General features: G+C 34.9%; 1 protein-coding gene across 2 annotated transcripts; it reads right to left on the bottom strand.

The window, feature by feature from the left end:
- LOC109848471 (probable inactive DNA (cytosine-5)-methyltransferase DRM3) lies at window positions 1,737–27,857 on the bottom strand. 2 transcript variants are annotated; one of them, XM_020417980.1, is made up of 9 exons: window positions 27,751–27,857; window positions 27,130–27,226; window positions 26,947–26,993; window positions 23,822–23,920; window positions 12,999–13,098; window positions 10,338–10,450; window positions 8,014–8,116; window positions 6,060–6,136; window positions 1,737–3,310 (listed from the first exon to the last, which is right to left on the bottom strand). In XM_020417980.1, the coding sequence occupies exons 2-9, from the start codon at window positions 27,173–27,175 to the stop codon at window positions 1,952–1,954; spliced, it is 1,944 nt and encodes a 647-aa protein (XP_020273569.1). In that variant the 5' UTR covers window positions 27,176–27,226; window positions 27,751–27,857; the 3' UTR covers window positions 1,737–1,951. The 2 variants fall into 2 exon arrangements, with proteins under 2 accessions (XP_020273569.1, XP_020273571.1); XM_020417982.1 differs by lacking the exons at window positions 23,822–23,920; window positions 26,947–26,993; window positions 27,130–27,226; window positions 27,751–27,857 and having other exon boundaries at window positions 8,019–8,116.

Raw genomic sequence — 27,880 nt, forward strand, 5'->3', positions numbered from 1 at the left:
ATTTCGGTCGTATATAAACTGATTTCTTCGAGCATGAATATATATTTATTCGTTCTTTCGACATATTAACCTAGATTTTTTTTTTGCTACAGACACGCTTCGAAGGTTTATGGTGTTGACGATGAATCTAATGCGTTTTGTGGTACAATGTTGCGTATCACCATTCAACCTTCTCAGTAGTCATGCACAATTTCCGTTTCGAAAATAATAGAAGCATGAGAATAATGAGAATAATGAGATTTCTTTTTTCCTCTCCTTTATGTCCGCAATCAATCATGATTATTTCCATCACCCGACACCACTTAACAAAAGAGCTCAGAGGAAGCCCAAGTACTACAATCAGTCTCCAAAAAGCAGCGAGGTCCAGTGGGCATCTCTACCATCTAATCTCTCATTAAGCAAAAAATGATCACCTTCTATTTACTCTAAAACAGATGGGCGTAGAAACTCTTGAACCTTAAACCCATTTTGAGACGAGTGACGTAATATGAAGGGCAGCATGAGCTGGATTAGTCCCTTGAACTTTGAACTAATCGTTAATCTTGATTCCTATGGAAGCTGAGGGAGGAAGAGTTCCTAGTAAAGCTGCTGCAAGCAACTCTTGATTACTGGGAAGTGTTAATTGCACATAGGCCCCCCTGCAGTATCGCGGTTCGGAACTTATTACTCTCATAGTTTAATTTTGGCAAATAGATTCCCTGTGTGAAATTGCAGTGGATATCACCCCAAAGTGAAATTAACGTCTACCGGAGAATCTAATCCAGGGAGTCCCATCTCCTGAAATCGAACTGCACGGGTAGTAAGTTTCAGGGCGTGATACCACAGGAGGTGTGCAATTAAGAGATTAATGCGTAGATTCTTCAAATCTACACACTTTACATCCTTTTGTTAGTAGATGATGCATGCATTCTTGGCGCAAAACAGGACAACCTACGCCCAACAATGATTCTGTCCACCACAACGGCAAGTCTTCACTCCAAAGCTGCTCCATCATTGTGACAAATCTCAGCCATTGACTGTGTGTAGGTGGTAGGATCCATCTACTCATCATGACCATGAGGAAAACAAATGGGCTGGATCCCTCTTCTTGATGCATCAGAGGTTGGCAACTTTGTCAAGTGGCAACCGACCGTTGGCGTTCCGTCGAGTGCGACCCGTCCACGGTGGCACTGATTGGACTCAAGTGTTGACTCTGTGTTACACCTCCCACAGGTGGCTTGAGGGCCCTATGGTTTGTATTAGGGCTCCTTAGTGGAACCTTTTAGTGCCCTTGACATGCAATGTGGCCAGGAACCTTTGATTTTAATTGTGCACAAATTTTGCTACCCTGTTTCTTTAGCGGAGCCTTTCTGGATTTGAAATGAAAGCAGAAACCTAGAGCACGTGTTGCCCTGCAAACAACCAAGCATATCAGAGCAAATTCAAGAACAAGGCACTGCTGCATCCAACTGCATTTCTTTCAGAAAGAAGTTGCCATTTCAGAATCAAAAGCATAAGGTATACAGTACTAAACATCTCCAGATTACCTGCTTCCATCGTTTTTCTTGTGAAAGTTATTCGAGTACAAAACAATACGACAACTCCTCTGGAAACTGCATAGACGATGGATATACATACAAACCTGAAGAGTGAAAACATATGTAGAAATAGAGCAGAAACAGAGAAACAGGCAATGCGTAAACAGAGAACATATGTACGACCGATTTGTTTCAGAAATCACCTAGAGGTCAAACTTGAAGAGAGGGCACTTATCATTCTCACTTCTCTCATTGTTTGAAAAATTCAGTTACAGCAGACAACTAGAGCCATTAAAAAATCCGCAGAAAAAAGAAATCCATTGAAAGCTACAGGCACAGAACACAAGAACTGACGTCGCAATACGGTTCAGGTTACATGATCCAATATATTACATAGCACATTGAAGAGAAAAACGGGATAACCAACATCATAGTCAGCTTCTTCCCATTATACTTCTCACCCGTTGGAAAACACGAACATATTCAAAGAAAAGGTTAAAATCCATGTCATTTTTGGGAACCCGATTAAACTCACCAGGGTTCGAGCCAATGATGATGTCGAACCCATCAAACTGATTTATGCAATTCTTTAACAGCTGCATAGTCAGCTTCTCAATGCCTCCTATTTGCCTCAATTCTCCAGTCTGCCCTGTGCTCTGCCACCACCTCTTCAAGATCCTCCGATTAATTTCAGATGCTTCGACAGAAACGACACATTTTAAATAAATTCCAAGCCTATGAAGTGCAATCTCGGCTCCTCCAACTCCAGTAAAGATAGAGAGAACCTTCAATCCATGAGGAAACATATTTTTCAACACAGAAAGATGATAACCAATTGTGTCCGTTTGAAAACAGTATTTGAGCGTTGCGAGCCTGTCAATTGGCTGTAATCCCCAAATCTCTGTGTGCTCCCTTGGATATCCTAAGATCGTCTCCACTTGGTCTGGCTCCATAGGTCTCAATTTGTTGCGGCCAACCCAAATCAAATTCAACCTTTTACACTGATGAATAATGTCAGTTTGCTGCTCTTTAGATAGAAAGCCTTGTGAATCCATCATCATCTTGCCAAGTCGTTCACAGAGTTGAACCACTCCTGTGGCTTCTGAGCTAATACAGCTTAGCTGCTTTCTTGTATCCCATGACGGCCACCATTTCTTAGTATGGGGCAGTGCATCTTCTATAGTCATGGGTGGCTTAGGAATTATATGAAATCTTCTGTCAGTGGGAAGATTGTGCAAGTAGCCTTCTTTTCTGATAAGGGCTGAGAAGAACTGAGAATTCGCAAACTCCGGCTCAGTTGCATACAAAAACTGTGATAATTTTTGCCATGTTGCTTGTGAGACATCCACGACATTTCCATAAAAAAAATAAGGAGGTTTGGATAGCATGCCACTAAATTTTGAACGGAGATTGGGTGTCCTTTTGAAAGGCACTTCCTCTTTAACCCATCCTCTCTCTGCTGGAGATTCATCATATTCACTTGGTTTCATCTCATAATCTGCTTCCCAGTCGCTAGTTCTTTGTTGTTGCATATTGTTGCTGCAGGAAGATGTATTCTCTTCCATAAACATGTGCTTAGCCTTTTTAGCTGTTTTCACATCTTCGTCATCAAAATGAGGAGCACTACAAGAAGGTTGTTTGGTTATCCATGCATCATTCAAACTTGATGCTTTTGTTATCCATGCATCACTCGAACTTGGTGCTTTGGTTATCCATGCATCAGATTCATGGCCTAGAGGCCGGAGTCCATTTTGACTCTGTCCGGTGGTGTCAGTTGCATCATCCCATAAATCCTGCACGAATCAGAAACATTTTCTTACAACATAGTACTAGAAATAAATGCAAAAGTAAATTATCTGCGCAGCATGCTACAGGTTCTGCCTGAAACAAGAATTGTAAAGTTTCATTACATCGAATTGACACACAATGAGTAATTAACCTTATAAAAATGTTTTATTTTATGATACAATTGCACTTTACAACATGCTATATGTTAAGATAAGTCACTCTACTTATAAATAGTTATCGTCTCATCGACACAATTGCAAAAGGACTATTTGAATTTATTAACAGATTTTAATTAACAGGACGGGTCAAGTTTTTTTATGTAACAAAAACGAATGTCCCAGCAAAAGATGCCTAGTAAGTAATGGAAAAGCACAAAACTATGGCATGTCCAAATTTCTTTTTCTGCCCACTACTGAAAATGCAATCAATCCCAAATTCCTGTTTAGTAATAGGTAGTACTAGTGCAGATTTTTATAGTACACGATATTGTACTACATAACACATAGTACATATCTCGAGTTAACAGCTTTGAGCACCAAAACAAACAAGACCACAATGCAATGCTAGTTTAGACATTAAGTAGCAAGTTCTAAATACTAATTAATAAAGTAACTAAAAAGAATTTCAACATTGAAGTTTCGGCATGACACGTATCCACAAAATATCATAGGTAATAACTTTGAAAATGCACAAAACTATGGCATGTCCAAATTTCTTTCTCCGCCCGCTACTGAAAATGCAATCAATCCCCCAACTCCTGTTTAGTAATATGTAGTATTAGTGCGGATTTTTATACTACACGATATTATACTACATAATACATAGTACATATCTCGAGTTAACAACTTTGAGCACCAAAGAAAATAAGATCATAATGCAATGCCAGTTCTGACATTAAGTAGTAACTAGTAAGTTCTAAATACTAATTGATAAAGTAACTAAAAAGAATTTCAACATTCAAGTATCAGAATGACACATACCCACAAAATATCATAAACAAACTACTCAGGAAAAAACAACAATATTCCAATCTCCAAAAAAGTGCCATAAATCAGATTAAAATCTAATCATCATCCTCCAGCATCTCTTCCTCCAAGCTATTACCATCATCTCTGAAATATAATCTCCGTTCCATGTTCTTCCTTTAATTATGAATCCAAAAGAGAACAGTCCTCTTCTTCCACTTCCGGATATGAAACTCTAACTTATCTTTCTTTTAACTGAAGGATCTTCTACCATCTATAGGTTATGATGATTTCTTACATTTCCAGATACTATATTGCACAAAAAACACGCTGATATGAAGAAGCCTACACAAACATGGCATGGCACAAGACACTAGCACACCTAAAATTCTAAAAAACAACCAACAGAAGTATCATACCTGATACTGAAAAGTATGTTGGACATTTGCACGCAAGACAACTTCAAAGTGTTTTTGCTACATACCTTACAAGTTCATTAATTCCAGAAGCTTAAGCTGTGACAACTGACATCAGACACTTGTGACACATCACAGTAGAAGCTTTTGTTCTACATAGCTCGCTAGCTTGATTAATTCCACAAACTTGAGCCACGGCAACCATTGGTTTATCATTGAAAAATGGTATTCGTTGCTCTCTTCCATCACAACAACCAGCTATTTTGAGCTTTAGATGTGCTTTCATAAAATGGAACCAATGCAAGCCTTTCTGCTGAATATAAATTGTGAAAGCATCGAGGATAAAGAAGAGAATATGAGAGAAGGGTCACAGCCACAACCCCAAAATTTTGTAATAAAGGAAAGATATTCTCACTCTGTCTTGGTATATTGTGGCCTACTGTAACACAACTGCATAAGAGTCACATGCAGAGAAAACAAGGGGACTGGACAGGCCCACCCAATGACTCAGTTGAAGCAGACATGAGGAAGAATGGTGTGGGCTCTATAAATTGGCATCTGACAATGTTGCCAAACCACCAAGACTAATATTTTCCCTGCAGCAATCTTTAAAGTACTTGCCCCGTAATATAAACTGAACTAATTATACAATGCAAAGCTCCCACCTCATACAAACTTCACATCTTTCACTCTTTAAAATTTCAACTTCTTTTGAAAGTTTCACAGATACACTCAATACAAGTTAACTAGTCCAACTAATAACTAGTCGTGAAGCATCCCATTTTCTAAAACTATATAAGCCTCCCATAACATGGGGCTGGTTCTCAAATGAGGAAACTGTTATTTCCAATTTAGATTAAATTATGCATTCTTTAAAAGAAAATCCTTCAAAAGCACATGGAGTTCACTTTAAGGTTACTTTCAAATTAACCCCTTCACTAGAGCTGATATTTATCATTCTACATATGCTCCTTAGTTACACTGATCATCACAAATTTACTGCTTCTAAGATGCAGCAATGAGGTGAATATCTAAATATTTAGCACGTTTAAAATTTAACAGTTCATGTTCAAAGCACATGGAGAAAGCTTGTTTAATATTTTTGAACCTTCTTCAAGCAGGAATTACTTAAGGTTTAGACATATCTAATTTTGCAACAAGTGCATGTAAATGTGATGAGTTCCATGGATTCAGTCACGATGTTATAATTTCTGTCTTTTCACAATAGTCGGAAATCCAAATAATATGAAACAATGCAAGTCCATTCTATGATGTTAAGAAACAAGCTTACAATCTTTACGTGCTCAGCTTACAACCTAATATGCACATAGCATACTAAATGTATAATTTAACTAATAAAGATAGGGGAACACCTCTTCTTTATCAACATTGAAAGCCATTCGATTAGCCAAAATTGAGTTAGCAAGCTCATTGATCGGAACTTCGGGACCTGGATATAAAGATACATTAATTGGGATGAACATAACGTGAGGTCTGCCATACATGACAATACAAATGAATCATATTAGATAAAATCTTTTCCACAGATCTAACTCGTAATACCCAATGAACAGTGACATGAAAATAGAGCTTGATAAGACTGAATTCACTGACCAAAACCAATGAGAAAAAAAGGAGGAAATATAGGCCTCATGGATGGATGAATGATGTAAAACTGCCACATGATGACCTTGATTGGAGGAAAGGCAAAGATCATAGGCATAGCATGATCAGGATTCAGGACTTGATCCAAGATCACTTGCATGATTGTAATTAAGTGTCAGTGCCCGGTGGTGGCAATATATTTGACAGTCGGAACTAACTAACTAACTATATATGTATAATGCAAAGACTCTATAATTAGTCATGATTACTAGCGGTTCTAAGGGTAGAATCATGCAAAGACTATAATTAGTCATACAATTTATGAATATATTTATGAACAACTTTTGATTGCTCGCGCACATGCAAAAATTCACAGTTACATGTATTAAATAGAATGGTGAGTTTCTAGAGGTTATGTCAATAGACATTAATGTATGAATAGATTTAGTCTTTAAATTATACAAGGGGCTAATATTGAAAGGTACACTACATTGCTGTTCAGCTATAGGTTTTCAATTAGAAAGATACGCACATTTCCCAAAATGTGCCAAATTAAATAATAATTTGTAGAGTAATGTGAGATCATATTTCATCTGTTTTGGGTTAATGTAACCCTTGTACGAATAATAAGCCCCATCAAAGCTTAGATTGAAATACATAGAGAAAGGCTTATGAAGGAGTAGATGTGTAACATCCTTTTAAAATGTTGCTTGTGCAAGTCTGTGTTCTCTTAAAACTTGCCTTATAACAGGGTTATTCAAAAAGGAAGACAGGGAGGGACAGAGGGAAAGTGGGAGGGAGAGACTGCACAGAGTGCCAATATAACTTTTAACACAATCTTTTGTTGGACCACGACAAAACCAAAAAAAAAGAATCTCAACAGCTTACATCATGATTAGAGTGCACTAATTATAAGAGAAGTTTTAACACAATCTTTTGTTGAACCATGACCAAAAAAGAATCCAACAATTTTCATTATGTTTATACACACACATGTATAACTCTATTAAGGTGCACCGATTACAATAGAATTTTAACGCAATATTTTGTTTTATCACGAGCAAAGAAAAAAATATCCCAACAAATTTACATTATACATGCGTGTGCGTGCTCTAGAGAAAAACGCATGTGTGCATGTGTGTGCACAAGTGTGAGTGTGCGTGTGCGTGTGCATGGACATGTGCCCGCAGAATGTGTCTGCATGTCTGCAATTTACGATTGATGTTTACTCATATTCTGTGCACAGAAACATATCAACAAGGCTAAAACTGAAATAAAATCTGTTTACCTGAGCAGATTATTTAGAATGGGATTCTTTTCCCAATGACCAAAGCTTCTCCAAAATTAATGATGCATCCGCAAGAAAGTAAAAGGTGAGATGAGTTTCATGGCTTAGGGGCACCCAAACATGATGATTATTAATATTTTATTTGGGTATGTAGAACATTAATAAAAATGTGTACTAACAGTTGCTCTTCTATGATTTTGACACTTCCCAGAACAGTAAGGTGGTATTTTCAGAAATATCCATCACACATACGTATTTAACCCCTCAAAAATTGCATGTACATGTGAAACAGCAACCAATTGCAATATATGCTCTTGTGCAAGAGTAAGAATCAAATTAATATGCCATCCAAAATTTATCACAGTTGGAAAAAAAATCACAAACTATAGATTCTGAACACATCTTTCTCTAAGTAAAAAATAACCCTCCCTTACCATACTTATAAATTGCTGAAGATACTTCATTCTCAGTGAAACCCATTCGAAGCAAACAGATCGTCTTATCCATTGTCCCAAATAAAGTTGCTGTAGTAGTTTCCTAAACATTTAATTAACTCATTAGATTTTGAAAATTTCCAACATTGGGATCTTAATCTGAACAAACCCACAAGGAGATCATAGTATCTGGATATTATTATGCGCTGGTGGCTACAAAAATTAAAACTTAAAATAAACTTACATGTGCATCTATCTACTACAATTATGTGACACAGAACACAAAATACAAGAACAGCCCCAAACTATTACAACTATTATAATGGTATATAATAGACAAAGGCAATTGTATGCAACCATATTTACATACAACTGTACTTACCTACTACATTCATCTAACACCCAAAAAATGCAAAGGTATAAGAATACTCCCAAGCTATTCCACAGAAAACTAATATATGGAAGAGATAATTTCTACACACAATACAAATTTACTGAAGACAAGTAGATCCAAACTACAAAAATAATTGTGCCTATGTCTACCCTCCAAAAAGTATTAGAAAAACTACTGCATGCAAGTTTCAACCAACATTATCTTAGACAATATAGTTAGCATGCACAAGTTAAAACTAGTATTCTATTAGATAATATAATTAACATGCAAGTTTCAACCGACATTATCATGACAATATATATCAATCAGAACGCCATTGTCACAGAAAAGCAATTCCTTTAACACGCACAATAAGTTGTAAGAAAGGCCTATTCAGTATTCACACAAAAAAAAGGTATGTTTATAATATGGAATTGAATCAAATTCTAAGGCACAAATAAAAGTAAGTTTACCATATGGAATTGAATCAAATTCTAAGGCACAAATAAACCCAAAGAGGCAAATAAAACACATTCCACAATTCCGATCCAAGGACACAGCACAGGACACAGAATGGTACACACTCAAGGTTTCACAAACAATAGGTAATGAATGGCTCACTGGATATACAAGTGAACAAAGTTGCAGGCTTTCTCTAAAACAACAAACCATGCATGACAAAATGTTACAGACAAACACAAACAAATCACAAATCATAAAAGTTAGCTATATGGTCCATGAACATGCATAAACATGCGCATGAATGTTAGTTGTATGGTCCATAAACATGCATAAGCATTCATTTTTGGACACAGAAATTCTTAATCTGTAACAAGGCAGATCTTAGAAGAATGACAGTTAGCCATCATATTTTAGAAATATCTCTGTTGAAATATAAAAATATAACCTTCAATCCTCACAGAAATTTCAAAAATTTAGAGTTTTGGTACAATGGTTAGGGACTTTAAGATGGTATCAAACCAACCAAGGTTCAAATCCCACCGGCCATGAATTTAAAGTGGATTTTAAAAAAATTGACACTCATGTGTGAGTCCAGGTTTCGGTCCATAAAAAGGACGGTCAACCTATGGGGGCACGTTAGAATATAAAAATATAAGCCTCAATCCTCACCAAAACATCCGAGTTTTGGTGTAATGGTTAGGGACTTTAAGAATATCCATGTTTGTTAAAGCTGAGAAGGAGATGATAAATGCTAGGGATATGAGAATCTGTGATTTAGTGACTTGGTACAACACGTAGAATAATAAATAAGACAGGACGCTGGTATCACTGGAAGTACTCTATGATAAGGTTTCAGCTGCCATTTCTTATGATCGTTAAATTATAGCAGGTCTATAATTATATAATAATCATACACTTCAGGCAGCATCATAACATAGATTACTGGTCTAGCAAGTTAACTAAAATTTAAAAAGATTGCAAGCATACAAAGTTATCCACTCAAAAGTTTCAAAAGCACGTCTGTATGCGAGTAAGGTTATGCATGTAACTACTGCACTACATAATGTCCTCTGAAGTGCACCAATTGGACCAATTGGATAAACATGCAAAACATTGATCTGAATTAAAAAAATTGACAACTCAGATGTTAATTTGACGATAAGGGTGACTTAATTATGACGAAAAGCTTTTCCACCCATTGGGTTATGATCAACAAGTGATACATATCTTATTCGTTACTTCAGAATCTGTACGCTTGCAAATGAAATATCTTAAAATCATATTTGTAGCCTGACCAGATGCACTGAGATTGAGAGCAGATTGCACTCAACAGAACATATTAAAGAGGATATTTCACTTTTGCAGAAATGACAGATACTTACACAACTGTGATTTAATGCAAATGCATTACCCACAAATTACAAATAACCTACCCAAGCAGAAAAAAGCTGAATATAAGGGAAATAATAACAGTAAGAGAAGGTAGAACCTCATCTTCCTGGCTGCTACAATCAACAGAGTCATTCTTCTTTTCTCTGGAAAAATCTGCTGTCTTGACGGTGACTATGAAGTCTACAAGTTCAGGCAAAGTAGCATTTACACCTGTTTATATGAATAGAGTAGAGATTAGGAACATACAAAGACAATACCTCTTTGAAAATAAAACGATGAACATTACAATCTCTTAACAAATAAACAAAATAAGTACACCAGCACTAAAAAGGAATTGAGAACACTTGTTAATGGGTGAAAAATCATCATTGATTCTATTTGAAAATTGATAAAAAACTTTGAATTTCTAAAGGATTGATACAGTAAAAGAACAATGTCTTTTTAAAATTATAAATTCCTTAGTAAATAAAAAAGTACAATATCAGAGGAGCTGAATAGGTGCCTAGCGTATAACTTTTTAAACCGTAAATAAAGAAGGGCAATCATTTCTGATCATTGTTATGACACCAGCTTGAATGGTCCCACAGATAAGCCAAGTTGATATCTAGTTATAATACTTCCATTGAACTCAATAATTAATCATAACTTGGAAGATTTTAGGATGAAGTAAGTTGCATGGGAGCGGGTACTGGTATGCATACGTGTACGGGTGTGGGTACGGGACACAGCAAATCTGTAAAAGGTACGGTACAGGGACATGGCTATATATTTGTATGTTATGCATATTTATATATATTAAAATTAATAATGTACATAAGATCAATATTGTTTTTTCATTTACATGAGATCAATATATAAGAAATATGTGTAGAATGTACGTCCAATAAGTGCGTAAGGAGTGTTTTACATTAACACATGTATTATAGAATTGAGTATACACCTCAATAAACTCATGCATATATTCAAGAAGTGCCCAAGAAGTTTGGGTACGGGAACAGCTTCTGAATAGAAGTACCTAGGTAACATATGGTGAAGTGAATATTTGTAGAGACTCCATATTAAAACATGGTCCAGGAAAAGTATGCCAAATGGTACACCAGCCGACACCATAGGCAATGTGGAAATTGACACATGAACCAAGTGCCACAGGGAGCTAAGTAGCATATTACATACGACTTGGGGGGAACCACCTTGATGTTCGCCCGGAGAGACTAGTAGAACCCATGAGGGGCCCTAAGATCCCATATTGACTGATGGAGCTCATTTAGCAATGGTGAATCCTAAAGTATATCACAACCCCCCTTGTGAATAATCTCATATGGAATATGCACATGTTATGTATATTAAGTCCCCACGAACTTAATGAGAGAGGTGACTTATGCTCCAAGGTGAAAAGCTCCATAGTTAAACACCATTTGGTGAAACTGTGAAAGTAATACTACAATGTATGAGCCTCTGGGTAGTCCTTATTTGAGCAGCATAGCTATTGTCATTTCAATCATAGCCATGCTCTGAAGATATCTTGTTCAGAGAAGTATAGCATAGCAGCTAGCATCAAGAAGGGGAATGTTTGTTGATAACTATATACTAAAATTATCTTGGAAATTTCTATGTTAATGTTCCCTTGTAGAAAAAGTAGCTGCATCAATCATGGGAAAAAAGAAGAAGAATTTCATTCCCTCTGCAGAATAGAATTGTTAATTTTGAAGAGGTTCTGGATGTCCTTGGTGTGAGTACATTGACTAAGATATTATATCCAATTCATCCAAACCCTCCCCCACAAACAAGTTATTCCATTTTTCCAAGCTAGCAGTCTTCTCTGTCGGAGGACTTCTATGTGAACTGAGTTGACCTCAAAGGAAGTGTAAAGATTGCTTGGCATGCAGAAACCATAAGGTTGAACTTTTGATACGAATTATGAAGTGATTATCTGACTTATCACACATAGACTATCATCTGTCAACAGCCTTTGTTTCGACAATTCCTTTTAGTAAACACGTCAGACATGAGAAATTATAGCTCTCATGGTCCTGAACAAGAAATAGAAAAACGTCAAAGCAAAATCCAGTAGTCCTATGCAGAGATTACCACTGGTAGGGCTCAGCGAAACTGCTCGCGTTGATGTGACGAACAGATATTTTCAGTGCACAATAACCAAAAAGAATGGCCTTATATGCCATGTAGACTTCATATACATTACATGATAAATGTAGCCATCAAAACGCTGATGGATTGCATCTGGAGCCTCATTAAGGATACCCAAAGCCGATGGCAAAAGAAAATGAAAAACTTTAAACAAAAGCATGAGTTTATCATAGCGAAAAACAGCATTGAAAAGTTATGAACATTTATTCGGATTTCTTCTTGCAGACTGGAAAATCATGACAATTTAGTTTTATTAAGATAGGCCAACCGATAGAGCCCATCCTATGAACTGCTGGTTAGTGGTTACCATACATAATGGCTAATCGGATAGTAAGGGAAATACAACTTTATTATTTGACGTTAGAGGTGAACAAGAGAAATTTTTTTTGTAACAACACATTGATAAGCAGATACACAAAGATTTGGGTTATGAGCAACTTTCCACACTACTGAAACACTGAAAATGTAGAAAATAGCATAGAAATATTCTTCTATGCCACTTCTTCATAGCTTAAGAATATCAGATGACTAGCCGAAAAACGATTTTCATTAAAATTAAATTGAAACAAGTAGTCATCAGACAAGGGAGATATTAGAGAAAACCATCACATACCAAGTCTGCTTATTGCTAAACCAATTTGTTCCTCTGAAAAATCCATCATCAATAAATAAGATTTCTTGTCTAACTCTGCACTTGAAGGACCACTTTGATCCTGTGAAAAATTGTACAATATCTTGGTAAGCAAAAAGATAAGCACGACAGTAAGTTTTTTAAGCTTATAAGTGAAGTTCCATTGAGTAAAATGGGCTAAAAACGCCAAAAACAAATAAGACAATCAAACATCTAGAAGCCCTGCAACCGAAGTTTGTGGAAATGGATGAATATCAAGGAAGTATTGATTTTCTCAGTCATCTAATTTCCTTATTGGGGCAACGGACGAAAACAAATAAGACAACCAAACATCTTGAATGTCTTTGGAAGAGGATGAATATCAAGGAAGTATCGGTTTTCTCAGTCATCTAATTCTGTTATCGTGGCAGTGAATGAATAAGTGGATTTGCAGCACATGTTCATGCTGTATGACTTCCATAGATGCAATATTCAGCATTGCCGAGATCAGGGACAGATCCAGAATTTTTTTCCCTATGGGGGCACATATACAATTATGTGTATGAATTAATAACTTATAGAGCACAAATTATCGCAATATAAAAATTTATTATACAATAATCGCAAAGTTCTTGACATCTAATACTTTTATCATCACTTTTGTCTCAATACATCATTATTTTTCATTTTGATCACAAAAATGAACAAAAACTACTATTTTTAATAATAATATCTCATAATTGCTGAGATCAGGGACGGATCAAGAATTTGTTTCCCTATAGGGGCACATATACAATTATGTGTATGAATTAATAACTTATAGAGTATAAATTATCACAATATAAACATTTATATACAATAATCGCAGAGTTCTTAACATCTAATACTTTTCATCATGACTTACATTTCAATACATGATTATTTTTCATTTTGACTACAAAAACTAACAAATACTACTATTTACTAACAATAGTATCTCATAATTGCTCTCTACATGGGGGGCACCAAATAAAATTTGTATTGAGCCACCTAGAGAATTGTAGACAAATTCTACTTTTTTAAAAATGTATGGGGGTACATGCCCTCACACATCCATATGTGGATCCTTCCTTGTCTGAGATCCATATAAAAACTATTAGACCTGCTATATAGACATGAAAAATCAGATGCTTAAGTAGATGCATATAGAATAGGATGTTATTTCGATATCTGTGCTAAGTTGGTTATCCAAAAATAAAAATAAATAAATAATAAATAAACAAATTTCTATAAAAAGACAACATATTATTCAGTAATGGAAAATGATACTGACATAGTAAATCAAACAAATGCCAATCAAATAGTTCAACGATAACGTGGTTGTTTAGCTGCTAGTATATTTCGAAATTAATTATCAAATTTTAATCTGTGATATCGGTCAATATATCGGGTTCTGTAGCAGCCCGCACCAATATTTACAAGTTTAGTGTTTTTTTATTTTATATTTTTTCTGATATATCAGGTGATATCCAATATATCGGCGATATCCGTCATATCGGTGGATACTGGGTTTTTTTCCTATTTAGTTTTTATGGATTTTAAGTTTAGTTCTGGGTTCCCAACTCAACCCAAATACCAAATAAAACCCTTCCTTTGCTTTAGAAATCACAATTGATCACAAAATTTGTGACCCTAATAATTTGGCGCTTGCCTTTCTCTCTCTCTCGCTTCTTTCTCACTCTCCACCAGTTAGTTCCCTCTCTCCGCCCTCTCTCTATCATCTCTCTCATCCTTTTCTCTTCACTGTCTCCCTCTCCTCTCTCTCTCTCTCTCTCCACCCTCTCTTCCTCACTCTCCTCTTTCAGTTTTTCTCTGCCCTCTATCTGTCTTTCTATACCTTTGTTTAATCTATTTCTCTATATCTCTTTGAAGGTTATGCACTAAGAAAGTTTTATAATGCGATCAAGAAGCAAGTTTCTACAATCTGTTAGTTACCCTTAAAATATATCATGATGCATTTTTTATGTTTAGGAATCATCATATATGTTTAGATTATGGAGTAGAATATTATGTTATGTATGAACATCATCCAATATAACACCCCAATATTTACTACATATCCCTGAAATATCCCTAATTTCCACAATCTTATATCGAATTTGGCCCTTTGATATTTATGTGATATCTGATATTTAAAACAATGACTTCAATATATACATTTGAACAATTTTATGAATTACATGTCTCAGTACTGGAACTTATATGTCTGTGTTTCTTTAAAATAAATCAGACGAGAACTAAACAGTTAATGAAAATGTCAACATTTAATCCTCCTATTGACGAAAACAATGACCATTTATTTACGTAAAACTTGATTGTTTGCTGTCTTACAGCTTGCTAACTGCTTGTTTACGAGATGTCCACAAACCTTATTGAAATGCTTCTATATCCATTAAAAATAGAACTCACTAGTTTTGTGCAATAAAAATGCATTGTTTAAATGTTAGATATATTTTTTATTTCAGCTATGCCCTCTATTATGCTAATATTAATTTCTTTTTATAGATTTTATATTATGAATCTAATTATGGATTGAGGATATTTCGGGATAAGTGTGCCCAAATTTCATCTTGCACTGTTCATACACTTTTCTTTGACATTGATCCTATGTCCTTTAAGTTGCCCTCATTAAAGTTTTTTTGCTAATTCACCGCATCAAGTGTGGCGCTGAAACGAACACTACATTAGAAACCTTCTACTGAAGGTTGGTGGAAAGTAAATGCTAAAAAAATTATATGAGAGACGAGGGAGAGAGGCTTTGGCGTGGTAACTCGTGATCAACATCAAATCTTTGTTGTCGCCTTTAGAGGAAGATGTTCTGCCAGCTCGACACCGTCAATGGTGGTGGCTTTAGCATTGCTCCAGGGCGTCCACATTACAAGACAAATGGGTGGATCAAGGGTGGAGTTTTGAGTTAGATGTCAAGCTAGTGTTTATGAGTTTAATGAAGGTCAATATAGCCTGACAGCATTTGGACATAGTTGCAAGGCTATTCTCTTGGAGGGTAACAATCTACTCTCTTGGAGGCTAACAATCTACTTCAATGTTAGTTCCTTTTCACTCATAGGAACGGCAATAGGATAGCTTGCTCTATTGCTAATTTCAGTGCTACAATAGCATTTGTTATTCTTAAATTTCTTGTCCTGAGTTCATCATTTGAGATCTATATCATGATGTAATTTCTATTAATTCAAATTAATGAAATCCATGCTTCTAAAAGAAATTTGCTCCTCTAATGAGATGGACAAGGAGGGAGGGTTGGTAATAGGTGAGAGAGGGTATGAGAGTGCGTGTGAGTTAGGATGAAGGAAGGTGTGGAATTGTAAGTCCTCTTCTCTCCTTTCCAAAAGTTTTAATTATCAAATTCCAATCCAAACCTTTATAAAATCCCTTGTCCCTGCCCCATTTTTCTCCCACGTCTAAACCCTCATTTAAATCTAGTCCATTTTCATTTTTTCTAAGATCAATCAACCTCAATAAGCTAAAAAATAGATGAAGAAATATTAGTCCTAGGCAAAGGACAGGCCATAGCAGAGCTAAGCATCATTGTTAGATCCTCCGTGATAAGATCCAGTGAATAACCAAGTCATAGACGTCGCCTACGCCCTCTAACGTTAGGGGAGGTCCCTCTACGATTTCATCGGTTAGGATAGGATTTCATTCTAGTCTCTTGGTAGTTCTTGCTTGCTTGCTTCTATTGTTGTAAATTTAGTTTAGAAGTCTACTTGTTATATATATTAATTGTAAGCTTTTCCTCTAGATTATGGAATAAGACAACTATTTTGTGTATTTATCCCCTAAATATGTGGTCTGTTACTAACTATAATCATTGAACATGTGATTATAACTTCTAGGGGGTAATTCTTCACTAGAAGGGTAATGTGAGGATGAGGTTTGTAAATTAGTGAAAATTTTCCCCACTTGTTTAGATTGATACTTATAATTATGTTAGTTTTCTAGTCTTATATTGGAGAGAAGACTAGCTATGGCTATCTTCTTTACAGTGCATTATTGAGTTTTACCAACATATCACATGGTATTGACTGAAATTATTTTTATTTTTCACAAAAAAAGTTAAATGTTTTTGCAAACATCTTTAGTTTCTTCTTGTGTCCCGTTTGGTGTATCGCTTTCTTAGGAAGTGGATTTTATAATCTGTCAAACACTTTGACAACAAATTCGGGAGGGCTCAAGAGGATATGACATTAGTTTGGATTTGGTTTCCTCTCAATGATCACTAGTGTGCACCCCCTTTATTTTTTATTTCCGCTACAATAATTTTGTATTCAAATACAGTTTTGTCAGTGCTAAGTAACATTTTTCCAATGCTACAGTACCCATCCTAAGCTACAGTACTAATGCTACAGTAATTTGCTGTAGCATGAACGGATAGGTCCTCCTGTTTTGCTACAATAACAATGCAATAGTAATTTACTGTAGCATTGCTATAGCATGAATAGTGATTCTTGGATCATCCTATTATTATAGAGGAATAGATTCCACCAACTAATATATAGCTTAAATTAAAAAGCTATATTCCCTTGCTCCATTTTGTTCAATGTACAATTATTTACAATGTTAGAGACTTAGAGGTTCTAGAGTTTATTTCTCTCTTCTATGGTCTGAGAGCATTCTATTTAGCAAATAAATATAATTTCCCAATAAAATTTATACTTGTTAACATGTTCCTTTTATTCTACAGTTTTCTTGTTTGTGAGCTCTAATTTATGTTGTTTTCATGTTTAACTTTGTTTGCTACATGTGATTTTCTTAATTGGGTGTTTATATTTGCATTTTTTCTGCATGTTTTATTTGTCTCAAGGCATTGATTGCAATATACTTATATCCTCACTCATCGTCAGTTCCTAACTTAGAGTTCAATTATGATCCCTTAATGATTATCAATTCATTAAATATTTATTGGTTTTGTTATCGAAATAAATATACACTGGTTTAGTAATTCCCTAATTGCAACCACAATTTTGTACAAACCAAATTGCAAGGAGAGAAAAAACCTTAAATGAAAAGTCATAATCTCAACAACCTAATATATATTGCAATGAAGTCTCAAGAATCAAGTCACCATCATTATTAATAGAATGGTAATCTTTTTATTGTTATTTGCATGATGGAATGGTAATCTTTTTATTGTTATTTGCATGATGGAGATAAGTAAATGGATCTTTACCCATCAAACAATTATGTCCAAGGTTTACCTCACATTTTAAATCCTAACTTGGGAAGAAAAGGAACTCTTAATTCTGCATTATTAAAACCTATGGATTCGGGAAAAAAGGGAATTATTAATTATTCCTTTGTATGCTCTAAAATAGCAAAAATCTATGTGATTAACAGTATTTTCCAAAATTTAAAATTTGGGACGCCTTTAACTCTAAATATATGTAGTTGTTAGTATTTGCAAATTGAAGTCTAAATCCTTTAGGAACTTTGTCCTTGTCATCCAGGCATCACGTTCTATAAATAACATTTGAACTACTTCTTGATTTCACAAGTCCAAGCAATCTAGATTGCATCTCGGCCTTAAATACTACTTTTCCTTAATTTCATAAGTTTAGCGTTAAAAATTGTACATAGTTCTTGTACTTCCTAACTTAGACTCTATTATAAACATGTATTGCATCCGTGATCAAGATTGTTGAATGACATTATTTTTTTGTATATATTATCAAATTTTCTTTTAGCAATTGAGATAATTGAGATGAAATCATTTTAAAGACATTTATTTTCAAAATTTTTGAACAGATTTCTCCCTGTTTTTATAGTATTGAATGAATAAATGGATCTTCTCTTTTGTAGGTTGTAGTTTAGTGCAATTAGGACCATATCATCATTTATTTTCGCCGGCAACTCTAAAATTTGCACAAAAGTGAAGGTTCATACCCTCAAAGCAGCATTGCAGCCTATTGGGTTTTAACAAAATAAATATTTACAAAAATAATTATTTTAGTAGTTAATAAATTTTTATTGCAAGTTATGTAATTCCTATATGTCTCATTTGTGTGTAGTGTAATGCCCACTGTTGGATGTACCTTGCCTATACTCATTGTATATTTGACCCATACATGTCTTATACCATTTTTCAATCTTGACTTCTTGAGTGAATGTCTTCTACTTTTCAAGACATCTTACTTTTTGATATCAGTCATAGGCTTATTTTATAATAAAACTATATTATTTCTTTTGGATCTACACTTACGACTGTTCTTATTCCTTTTCTTAGCTGACATTGTCTTTCTGCCCACATGAAAGTATTTTTTACTTAATTCTATGTAAGTGGTTCGACACCTCCCAGGACTCACGCACAGAGAGTTTCAATATGTCATAGAAGTGGAAAAAAGCAGGCATTTAAGAGGTTGTTTAAGTGTTTTAGGACCTTAGCCGCTTTTCAATTGAAAAAGGCCACAGAAAAGCAGACTTGACATGTATCATAAACAATTCAGGGGTTTATTTCATAAAAATCAAATTTCTTATACACAAATCATCATCCCCTCCTTTACAATAACTACACCCATGCATCATGCTCCCTCTTTTTGTCTCTCGTGTGATGTCAATAGCAACAACTCCCTCACCATCCCGGTGTCGATCCTTGCTTTCAACAATCAATCCTAGATTTTACACCCATGTCTCCACCTTCCCTAAGCTTTCTTTACTGAGGTATAGAAAAAGAAGTATCATGAGTGCGCATATGTTCAAATCATAGTATTATGTATCCAATTTACTTTTCTCACGATCCTATATCTATGAACCACAAACTTCTTTTCTAGCAAGATCAATTAATACCAATATTGTACTTGATTCCTACTAGTTTAAAGGGGTCAAAGCACATGCTTTATAATTGTATGGTGATTGTTGCTTGCTAAAAGGTATGTGAGTAGAATAGTTCTTGTTAAGAGTTACTGTTTGCTAGAAAGAGATCGTGATTTCATGTCAATGTACCTTAACTAAAACACAATTTTACGATCTAATCGTAGATCAAGACCTGCTATAGATAAAACAAATTATATATCCTTTATCATTGTTAACTATTATGATAGGTTAAATTACATTGGCCATGTTTTGAAAATTGCAAGGTTAATAAGCTATAAGGTAGTTTACAAACAAAAATAAAAAATAAAAAGAGTGGTCCATAAGATCCACTTAAGTGTTAATAAAAATATATTATTTCATTATGAAAAGTATATCTTTATCTATCCAAATTGTTTTTCATAAAAAAATTACTAATGGAAAGTACTTTCAACTAAGCAAGGAATTGATTTGAAATTTCTTTTGATCAAATTTTTCTAGATATTTATTAAGTACACGATTTAATTTTAAACAAAAATTGTTGTCCAAACCAATTTAATTTTAAACAAAAATTGTTGTCCAAACCATTAGTTCGGACAAATCATAAGACTGAACCTAATCCTTGCTCGATGACCTGACCGTACCAAAAACCAGACTTGAACTGAAATTCCTTTTTGGACTAACCTGAGTTTGAACCCTATCCAAACCAAACTCTTTTTCAAAAATATATTTGGATTCAAATACTTTTTAGCTCTTTAGAATATTTTACACTTAAGGCACAGATAGCTGTATTTGGTTAGAAGACCGAAACACACTTGTTACTTACCGTCTGAGGACAAGATTATACATTATCCTGATAGATGTTTGATTTGTGTTTGACATGTATAGTAAATATAGAACCCTTGACTGATCACCTAGAGACGTCATGATAGGTTAGACCATGTATGAATAAGAACCCCGTTACAATATGATTTTAGGTGTCATCATAGCATGAGTACCACTCAGTATTGAGTACACAAGATGAGGCTCCTTTGATTATTTACTTCTTGATCACAACTTACACAGTAGGCACTCCCTAACATTATATTGGTGAGTACATGTTCTTGATTAGTACATGTTCTCGACTACGTTTAGTCTCATAGTTTACTGGATATCGTTCCATAAGGATTCAAGTATCTGAATTAGATAAGGTTGACCTTGATACATGATAAATTGCATGATGACTCGGTGTTGACGGTTAAAACACTTGAAAAGCTCGTGGCTAGAGTAAAACATTTCATGCGTTGTCAAATAGTAAAATGAGATCATGGGGTTTAAATGTGGAGAATTAGGATGAAGATTTAAGTGTATATAAGCAGCCTATACGTGCGTCATGATATATATGTATTAATCTGTCCATGTGCCATATAGTTTTCATGGTTATCAACATATCATGTCCCCAGGGGCTTTTATCAAGGTTTTAAATGTTAGATGTCGGGTTCATGTCGGACGGCAGAAATCCATGTCGGATAGCGGAAAACGGGGATATATCGGGGGACATGGACTAAATATCGGATTGCCATATCGGGTGGTGCGCATATGTATAATATCATGTCCTAAATGTAATCTAAGTATTCCTAAATTCAATATAAGCATACTTTATAAATTCTAGAGGCGGCGGCGGCGATGGATGGATTCCAACGTCGCAGGGAGGCAGTGCCGACGACGGGACTGCCTCCCTGTGACGAGACGTCGCAGGGAGATGGTGCCGGAGCTCTTCTTCTTCTTCTTTGTCTGCTCGGGGTCCTTCAGATGAGTCATCGACCACCCTCTTCTCTTTATCCCGACGACGGGATACACTGCCGTCCTCGAGTTCGGTTGGGGTTTGAATTTCGAGGCACAAGGGAAGATGGACGACGAGGGGCCGAGATGGAGGTGGGGGAAGGGCGTCGTCATTCACGAAAGGAGTGATGAGTTTCCAAGTCCGCTACAGCCCTAATTTTTCTCTTTTCTTTCTATCAGGTTCATAAGAAACCCTTATAAACATGAGAACGAGTCAAACGGATTTGAGTTTTTATCACTAAACCCAAACCCGATAACAAAAAAATAGATCTAAAAAAATGGCCATATCGGCCTTTTTTCAAAGATGAAAAACCGGTTGATATGCACGATATGGCCCCGATATTTCCAATTTGGCCCTGAAAACCGACATACGAGTTAAAAACGCCCATGTCGTGTCGTTCAAGCCCTCAAACCGATATGTCGGTCGACATGTCGGACACGTCGGCTGACATTTAAAACTTTGGCTTTTATAGAAAACAACTTCGGATACATGAAAGGTGTTCATCTCTAATACAAACAACATAAATAAAAGATGGCAATTACTTGGTGTAGTGTGCCAGACATATTATTACATTGACATATCAAGATTAGACATCACTATATAGTAACACGAGTAGCTTTATTTGTACCTATAAACCCAAACAACTTTGTATATTTGTTTTTAAACCCCATTTTACCCCTTTCTCTCCCTCCATTCTCTCCCTCTCTCTCTCTCTCTCTCTCTCTCTCTCTGCATTTAGAGATTCTTCAGTATGAGGTAAAAGGAAACAACCTTTTAAAAAGTTTTGGAATTTGCAGAAAACATCCTAAAGTTTTGAATTGCAAAAAACACCCTAAAAATTCAAAATTTATTAAAAACACCCTAAAATTTTCAGAAGTACAGTACAAAACTAGGAATCATTAACAGCCCCTAAAATTTTTGGAATTTGCATAAAAACCTGAAGTTCTCAAAAATTGCAAAAAGCACCATCAAAATTCAAAACTTTTGTAAACACCCTAAAAAGATCAAAACTTAAAAGCAGGTGTTTTTTGCAAGTGTTTGTAATTTTTTATCTTTTATGGTATTTTTGCAAATTTTTAGGGTGTTTTTGCAAATGTTGAAACTTTCAGGGTGTTTTCTGAAAATTGTAAATTTTTCAGGGGGCATGCTTTTAATTCCTAAGTTTTTAGTGTACTATTTGATGGGTTGAAATTTTTAGGGTTTTTTTAATAAATTTTGCATTTTAGGGTTATTTGTAATTTTCAAAACGTTCAAGGTGTTTCTACAAATTCTAAATGTTATTGGGTGTGTATATTTAGAAGAGGAAAAAAGAGTGAGAAGGTTTGAATGCGCTAGGGGTATTTTGGGTTCTTCACTCCCTAAAAGTATGCATACAACCTACTATGATCATGAATTATACCAATTGTGTTCAAAGATAAATACACAAACTTGTTTGGGTTTAGAGGTTTAGAGGTACAGATGATAGTACCTGGGTTTATAAATAAATCAGGACAAAACTTCGGGCTTAAAGGCATAGACAACTATATATATATATAATCTTATTTGTCACATCATCATGATTTTTCCTACTACTTTAATCTCCATTGCGCTTCTATAGTTCTATTATAGCGTCTTTTGTTGCAATCACATGCGCATTGTGGTCGTACATTTTCCTTGCTTCCTATATTCCTTTGGAACACTAGCAAGATTGCCTATGACAATCCACAAATTGTTTCTCCAGATTTAGAGTGGCTTGGTAAATGGTCAGGATAGGTGAGGATTTAGTGTTTATGCGTCTCAGATTTTCTAATTTATAGATTGAGAGTTGAGGTAATAGTTTTTTGAGTGAGTGATAGTTAAAATGTTCAACCATATGTTTCCTGATTTCATTATTTAACCAAAGTGAACTATTTCTTGCTTTCCACAGTATTGATGATATAAGAGGCATCAATGTAGCTATGCGGGAGGGTTCACTCTCTATAGTTGCATCATTGGTCAAGTCATGTGTGCCCTACATGTACATATTTCGGGACTAGGGCGTGACAAGGTGTTTCATGCATAATAGTAAAAGTAAGAAAATCACCAGCTAGGGCATTGCTAAGTGTTGCCTTAAATGATACAAGCAGCTTCCCAAGCTCCTGGTAAGTTCCTAATCATATATGTAGAAGGTGAGAAGAAATACCTCTATTTCCTGTTTACAGTCTGAGGTGAACTCAGCGGGTGACTTCACTTCTTCCTTCTCAAAATCTTCCCAGGAATCTGATTCCTCGGGGCTTGATTTCTGCAAGTAGTTTTATTCCAAAAAATAAAATCTCCCAATGAACTAATTATCCTTGAAAAATTAGCCCAAAAAAATTAAAAACTTTTACATGCAAATATGAAAGAGAAGGAAATGAGAAATACACAAATAGTAATGCCTTCTCGTCATCTTATAAATAATCTGATAGCATTATTTCAAGATTTTCAGAAATAGTGAAGTAAAAGAAAAGAAGGATCTAAAAGCCACTCCCCATTGAAATTTTTATGGTATGAGAAAATATAAAGGAAAACAGGAAAAGAGATACTGCGGTGCCTCTGAATGTATATATATCATGTTCTCAGCACCATTAGATTTTCGTATTAGCTAATTCGTGTGAAGCATGTTGTGTGCATGTTTTATTGATGCCATAGAGAATGACTAACATGATAATAAAAGTTGCAAATAATTAGCAAAGCAAAGTGCATATAGGACTAAAGTTTCCATAGTTAATCTCAATTGAACTTGATCTAGACTGGTTCAAGCCAAAACAAACTTCAGAACTTGAGGTAAAACCAAAAAAAAAAAAAATTATCCTCAAATTAACATTAACCCAAGTTCTATTATACTATGACTCTATACTAAAGTTAGTGGGAAATGACCCGTGCTTAGCTACAGTTCATCCCATCAAATTTATTATATTTAAATTTATAAGAATTTTTGCTAAAAGACAAAGTGCCCCAATAGAATGACACTATGATGAGACACCCCACTTATCGGGTTTGATTGGCTTTGCCAACACGCACACGCAAACGCGCACACATACACACTCATACGCGCGCACACACTCACATATATATGTATGGTATGTATGTATGTGTAAAGTTTTTAGTTTTTTTACATTAGACCCCGAGCTTTACCCCCATTAAAGACCCACCCACTTTCATAGTTCAGTTTTTTGCCTATAAAGCTTAACCCAAAGCTTTACCTCCATTAATTTTTAAACCCACCCACTTTTCAATGTTCTACTAGAGGTTTTTTAATCTATAAACCCAAAGTTTTACCCAAAATTGTTTTTAAGCCCATCACATGTAAAGAGTCTTGCCTATAAACCAAAAGTTTTATTCATATTCTTTTAAACCCAAAGCTTTACCCCCATTAGTTTAAACCAACCCACTCCCAAAGATGGGTTTTTTCCCTATAAACCAAAACCCTTCCCCCTATTAATTTTTAGACCCATCCACTTTCCAAGTTTTAGTAGGGTTTATTAGCAATAAACCCAAAGTGTTACCCCCAATTTATTTTTGAACTCATCCACATTCAAAAAGTCTTTTGCTCGTAAACTCAAAGGCTTCATCCCTATTTATTTTTAAACCAGTCCACTTCCTAAAAGGGTTTTTTGCCCATGAAGCCAAACTTTTATCCCAGTCGATTTTTAAACCCATCCACGTCCTATAAGAGTTTTTCCTAGTAACCACAAAGTTTTACCCCCATTTATTTTTAAAACCATTCACTTCCAAAATCACTTTTAGACTTAAAACGCTCCACAAAATTATTTTATAAATCATTTGTATTTCAACATTTTGGTATACCGTGTAGCTATATTGCATGACATGCTATTAGTTCTAAGTGATTAGGCATGTGGTGTATTTTAAACAAGATGTTTAAACTGTTATTTTATTGGTATTTTTCACACTGAAGTCGCATCATCGCAAACTATAAATGAATTTTTTGCCTATAAACTCAAAGTTTTACCAACATATCTTTTTAAACTAGTCAACTTTTAAAAAGATTTATTTGTCTATAAAAACCAAAGTTTACTTCCATTAAGTTTGTTTTTAACACAACCATTTCCAAAATCAATCTTAGACCTATAATATTTAATAAAACTAATTTTAAACTCACTATGTAGTTCAGCAATTTGGTATAAGGTGCAAGTTGGTATATGGTGTAATTTGCAATAATTTTCAATAAGTGGTTAGGTGTACGATATATTTTTAAACCAAATTGTTAAATTATTATTTTTGTAACTTTTTTCCAATCTAATGTCGTGGCATAGCATGGTCCAATTTTGCTTATTCCTTATCCTAAATTTACTAGTAATACCTATACCTTCCCACCAAAGCCTTTTTCTATAAGACTATCATGTCCATGTTAAAGATCAAACAATAATTCTTCCAGACTGAATGAACTTTACATTCAGTGCTCTCCAAAATAAATCACCAACACTTTAAAGGAATAGTGAGAATTTCCAGAAACCCGAGATAACTAGTTGATAGAATAAACCGTAAGTTATCAGCCACACAAATAGATATGCAGATATGAAATCACAGGAGACAAGAAAACCTTCAGAATCCATATGTCAGGATTCGGTTTAGGGCTAAAAAAGCAATTATACAAGAACCCAACTTTTTTATTGTAATCTGCTCTTTTAGTTTGGAATTGATTATCTTTCTAAATATAGTCCAATAACGACAATACAGAAGTTCGTTTATGAACAACAGCGTAGACCTATCATATTTACCAAGGGACAAGGATGATGTCTACCATAATGAGGCCACAAACAATACCATGTAGTTAATTACAAATGAATGGATCATTTAAGAAAAAATGTTTCACCGTAAGCTGTGATCAAAACATAATTTTGAGTGGCACATCTGAATTCTTCACTTTTTATATGTGATCAAAGGTAAAGATACTACAGACACCTTTTTAGAGAGCAAGATCTACTTTCTAGAGGTGAATATTGGAATGTACATGTGTTAATACAAAGATTTTACTGACTGATGGGATAAATGGAACCACATAAGGGTCATGTTTCATTTATTGGTCATTTGGACAATTAAAAAACATATAGCAAAAGATTTATCAATTTTTTTAGAGAAAAAGGAACTAGTTTGGGTAAAAAAGCACTATGTTGAAGTTTGAATCTGATATGAGTGCTTGAAATTGAATAAACTCATTTGGAAAACATTGTTAGAAAATTGGAACTGAAGCAGAGCAGTTGACCATATTTTTCATTTCTTAAGTTGGATGCCTAATTTTGTTTTATGGATACAACAAAAACTTACAGAAGAGTTAATGAGAGCCTCCAATAGCAAGTTTACATCGCTAGGACCTGGATAGAACAGAAGTAATTAAATTGTTTAAAATATCTCCAAAACAAAATGAGCTGATTAATTACTGGTAGCAAGAAGTTTGAGCACACAAATGTGTCTTAAAAAGCAGAACATATTGTTTTTGGTGTAGCTTACCATTTTCCTCGATCACTTTGTCAACAAGAACCGATGAAAATCCCATTCCAACAAAATATGATTTTAAATCACCGAAAGATGAGCTTGGTTGATTTTCCTATAGTATAGTATAGAAAGAAATAAGTAGCTGTGTAGAGATAAAAAGAAAATAGACACTTTGTCAACTATTAGTAGGTAAAAGGTCAATTGAAACTCTTCAGAAACTTTATATGATTTCAAATGAAAAGGAAAGAGTTGCCTTTCTCTGTCATAATAACCAAGCTTAACTAGCATTTTACCTCAGAGTCGCTCCTCACTAGAGCTTCTAAAAACAGTTAAGATGAATAACAGGTGACTCTGGGAGTAATTATTTACAGAACTAAGCTGTTCAATACAAAATGCCAATAGTGATGAAGAAGTGTTTGGTTTATAAAACCCTGTACTGATCAATGAGAGAAGATGAACATAGCAAGTGAAGTCAAGGAAGTTGCAAAAGACTTTTAATAATTAAATTTCACCACTATAACATTGTAACTTTATGTTCTTCGTTCCTTCTTTTTTCTGGAGCAATGGCCATAGCTCAAAGTTCCACTTCTGGGAAAGAATAACCAAATAGTAAGCATAGAGAAGAGAAAGTAAAACCTCTTTCACTATTGCAGGACAAGAAGATGGTCTTAAACTTGAGGACCCAACATTTCTACACAAAAATTCATGACCTGAAGAAGCGCCAACATCATCATCTTTTGTTTTAACCTATAAGGAAATGAAGGGC

The sequence above is a fragment of the Asparagus officinalis genome, chromosome 7 (genome assembly GCF_001876935.1).
Source record: "Asparagus officinalis chromosome 7, Aspof.V1, whole genome shotgun sequence".
NCBI classification, from domain to species: domain Eukaryota; kingdom Viridiplantae; phylum Streptophyta; class Magnoliopsida; order Asparagales; family Asparagaceae; genus Asparagus; species Asparagus officinalis.

Excerpts from the sequence above, each read along its gene's own strand:
- LOC109848471 (XM_020417980.1), bottom strand. The coding sequence starts at position 27,175 with ATGGGATTTTCATCGGTTCTTGTTGACAAAGTGATCGAGGAAAATG. Across the intron at positions 13,099-23,821 it reads ACTGTAAACAGGAAATAGAG|GATCAAAGTGGTCCTTCAAG; the intron begins GTATTTCTTCTC and ends AATTTTTCACAG. Across the intron at positions 3,311-6,059 it reads TCAATGTTGATAAAGAAGAG|GATTTATGGGATGATGCAAC; the intron begins GTGTTCCCCTAT and ends TGATTCGTGCAG.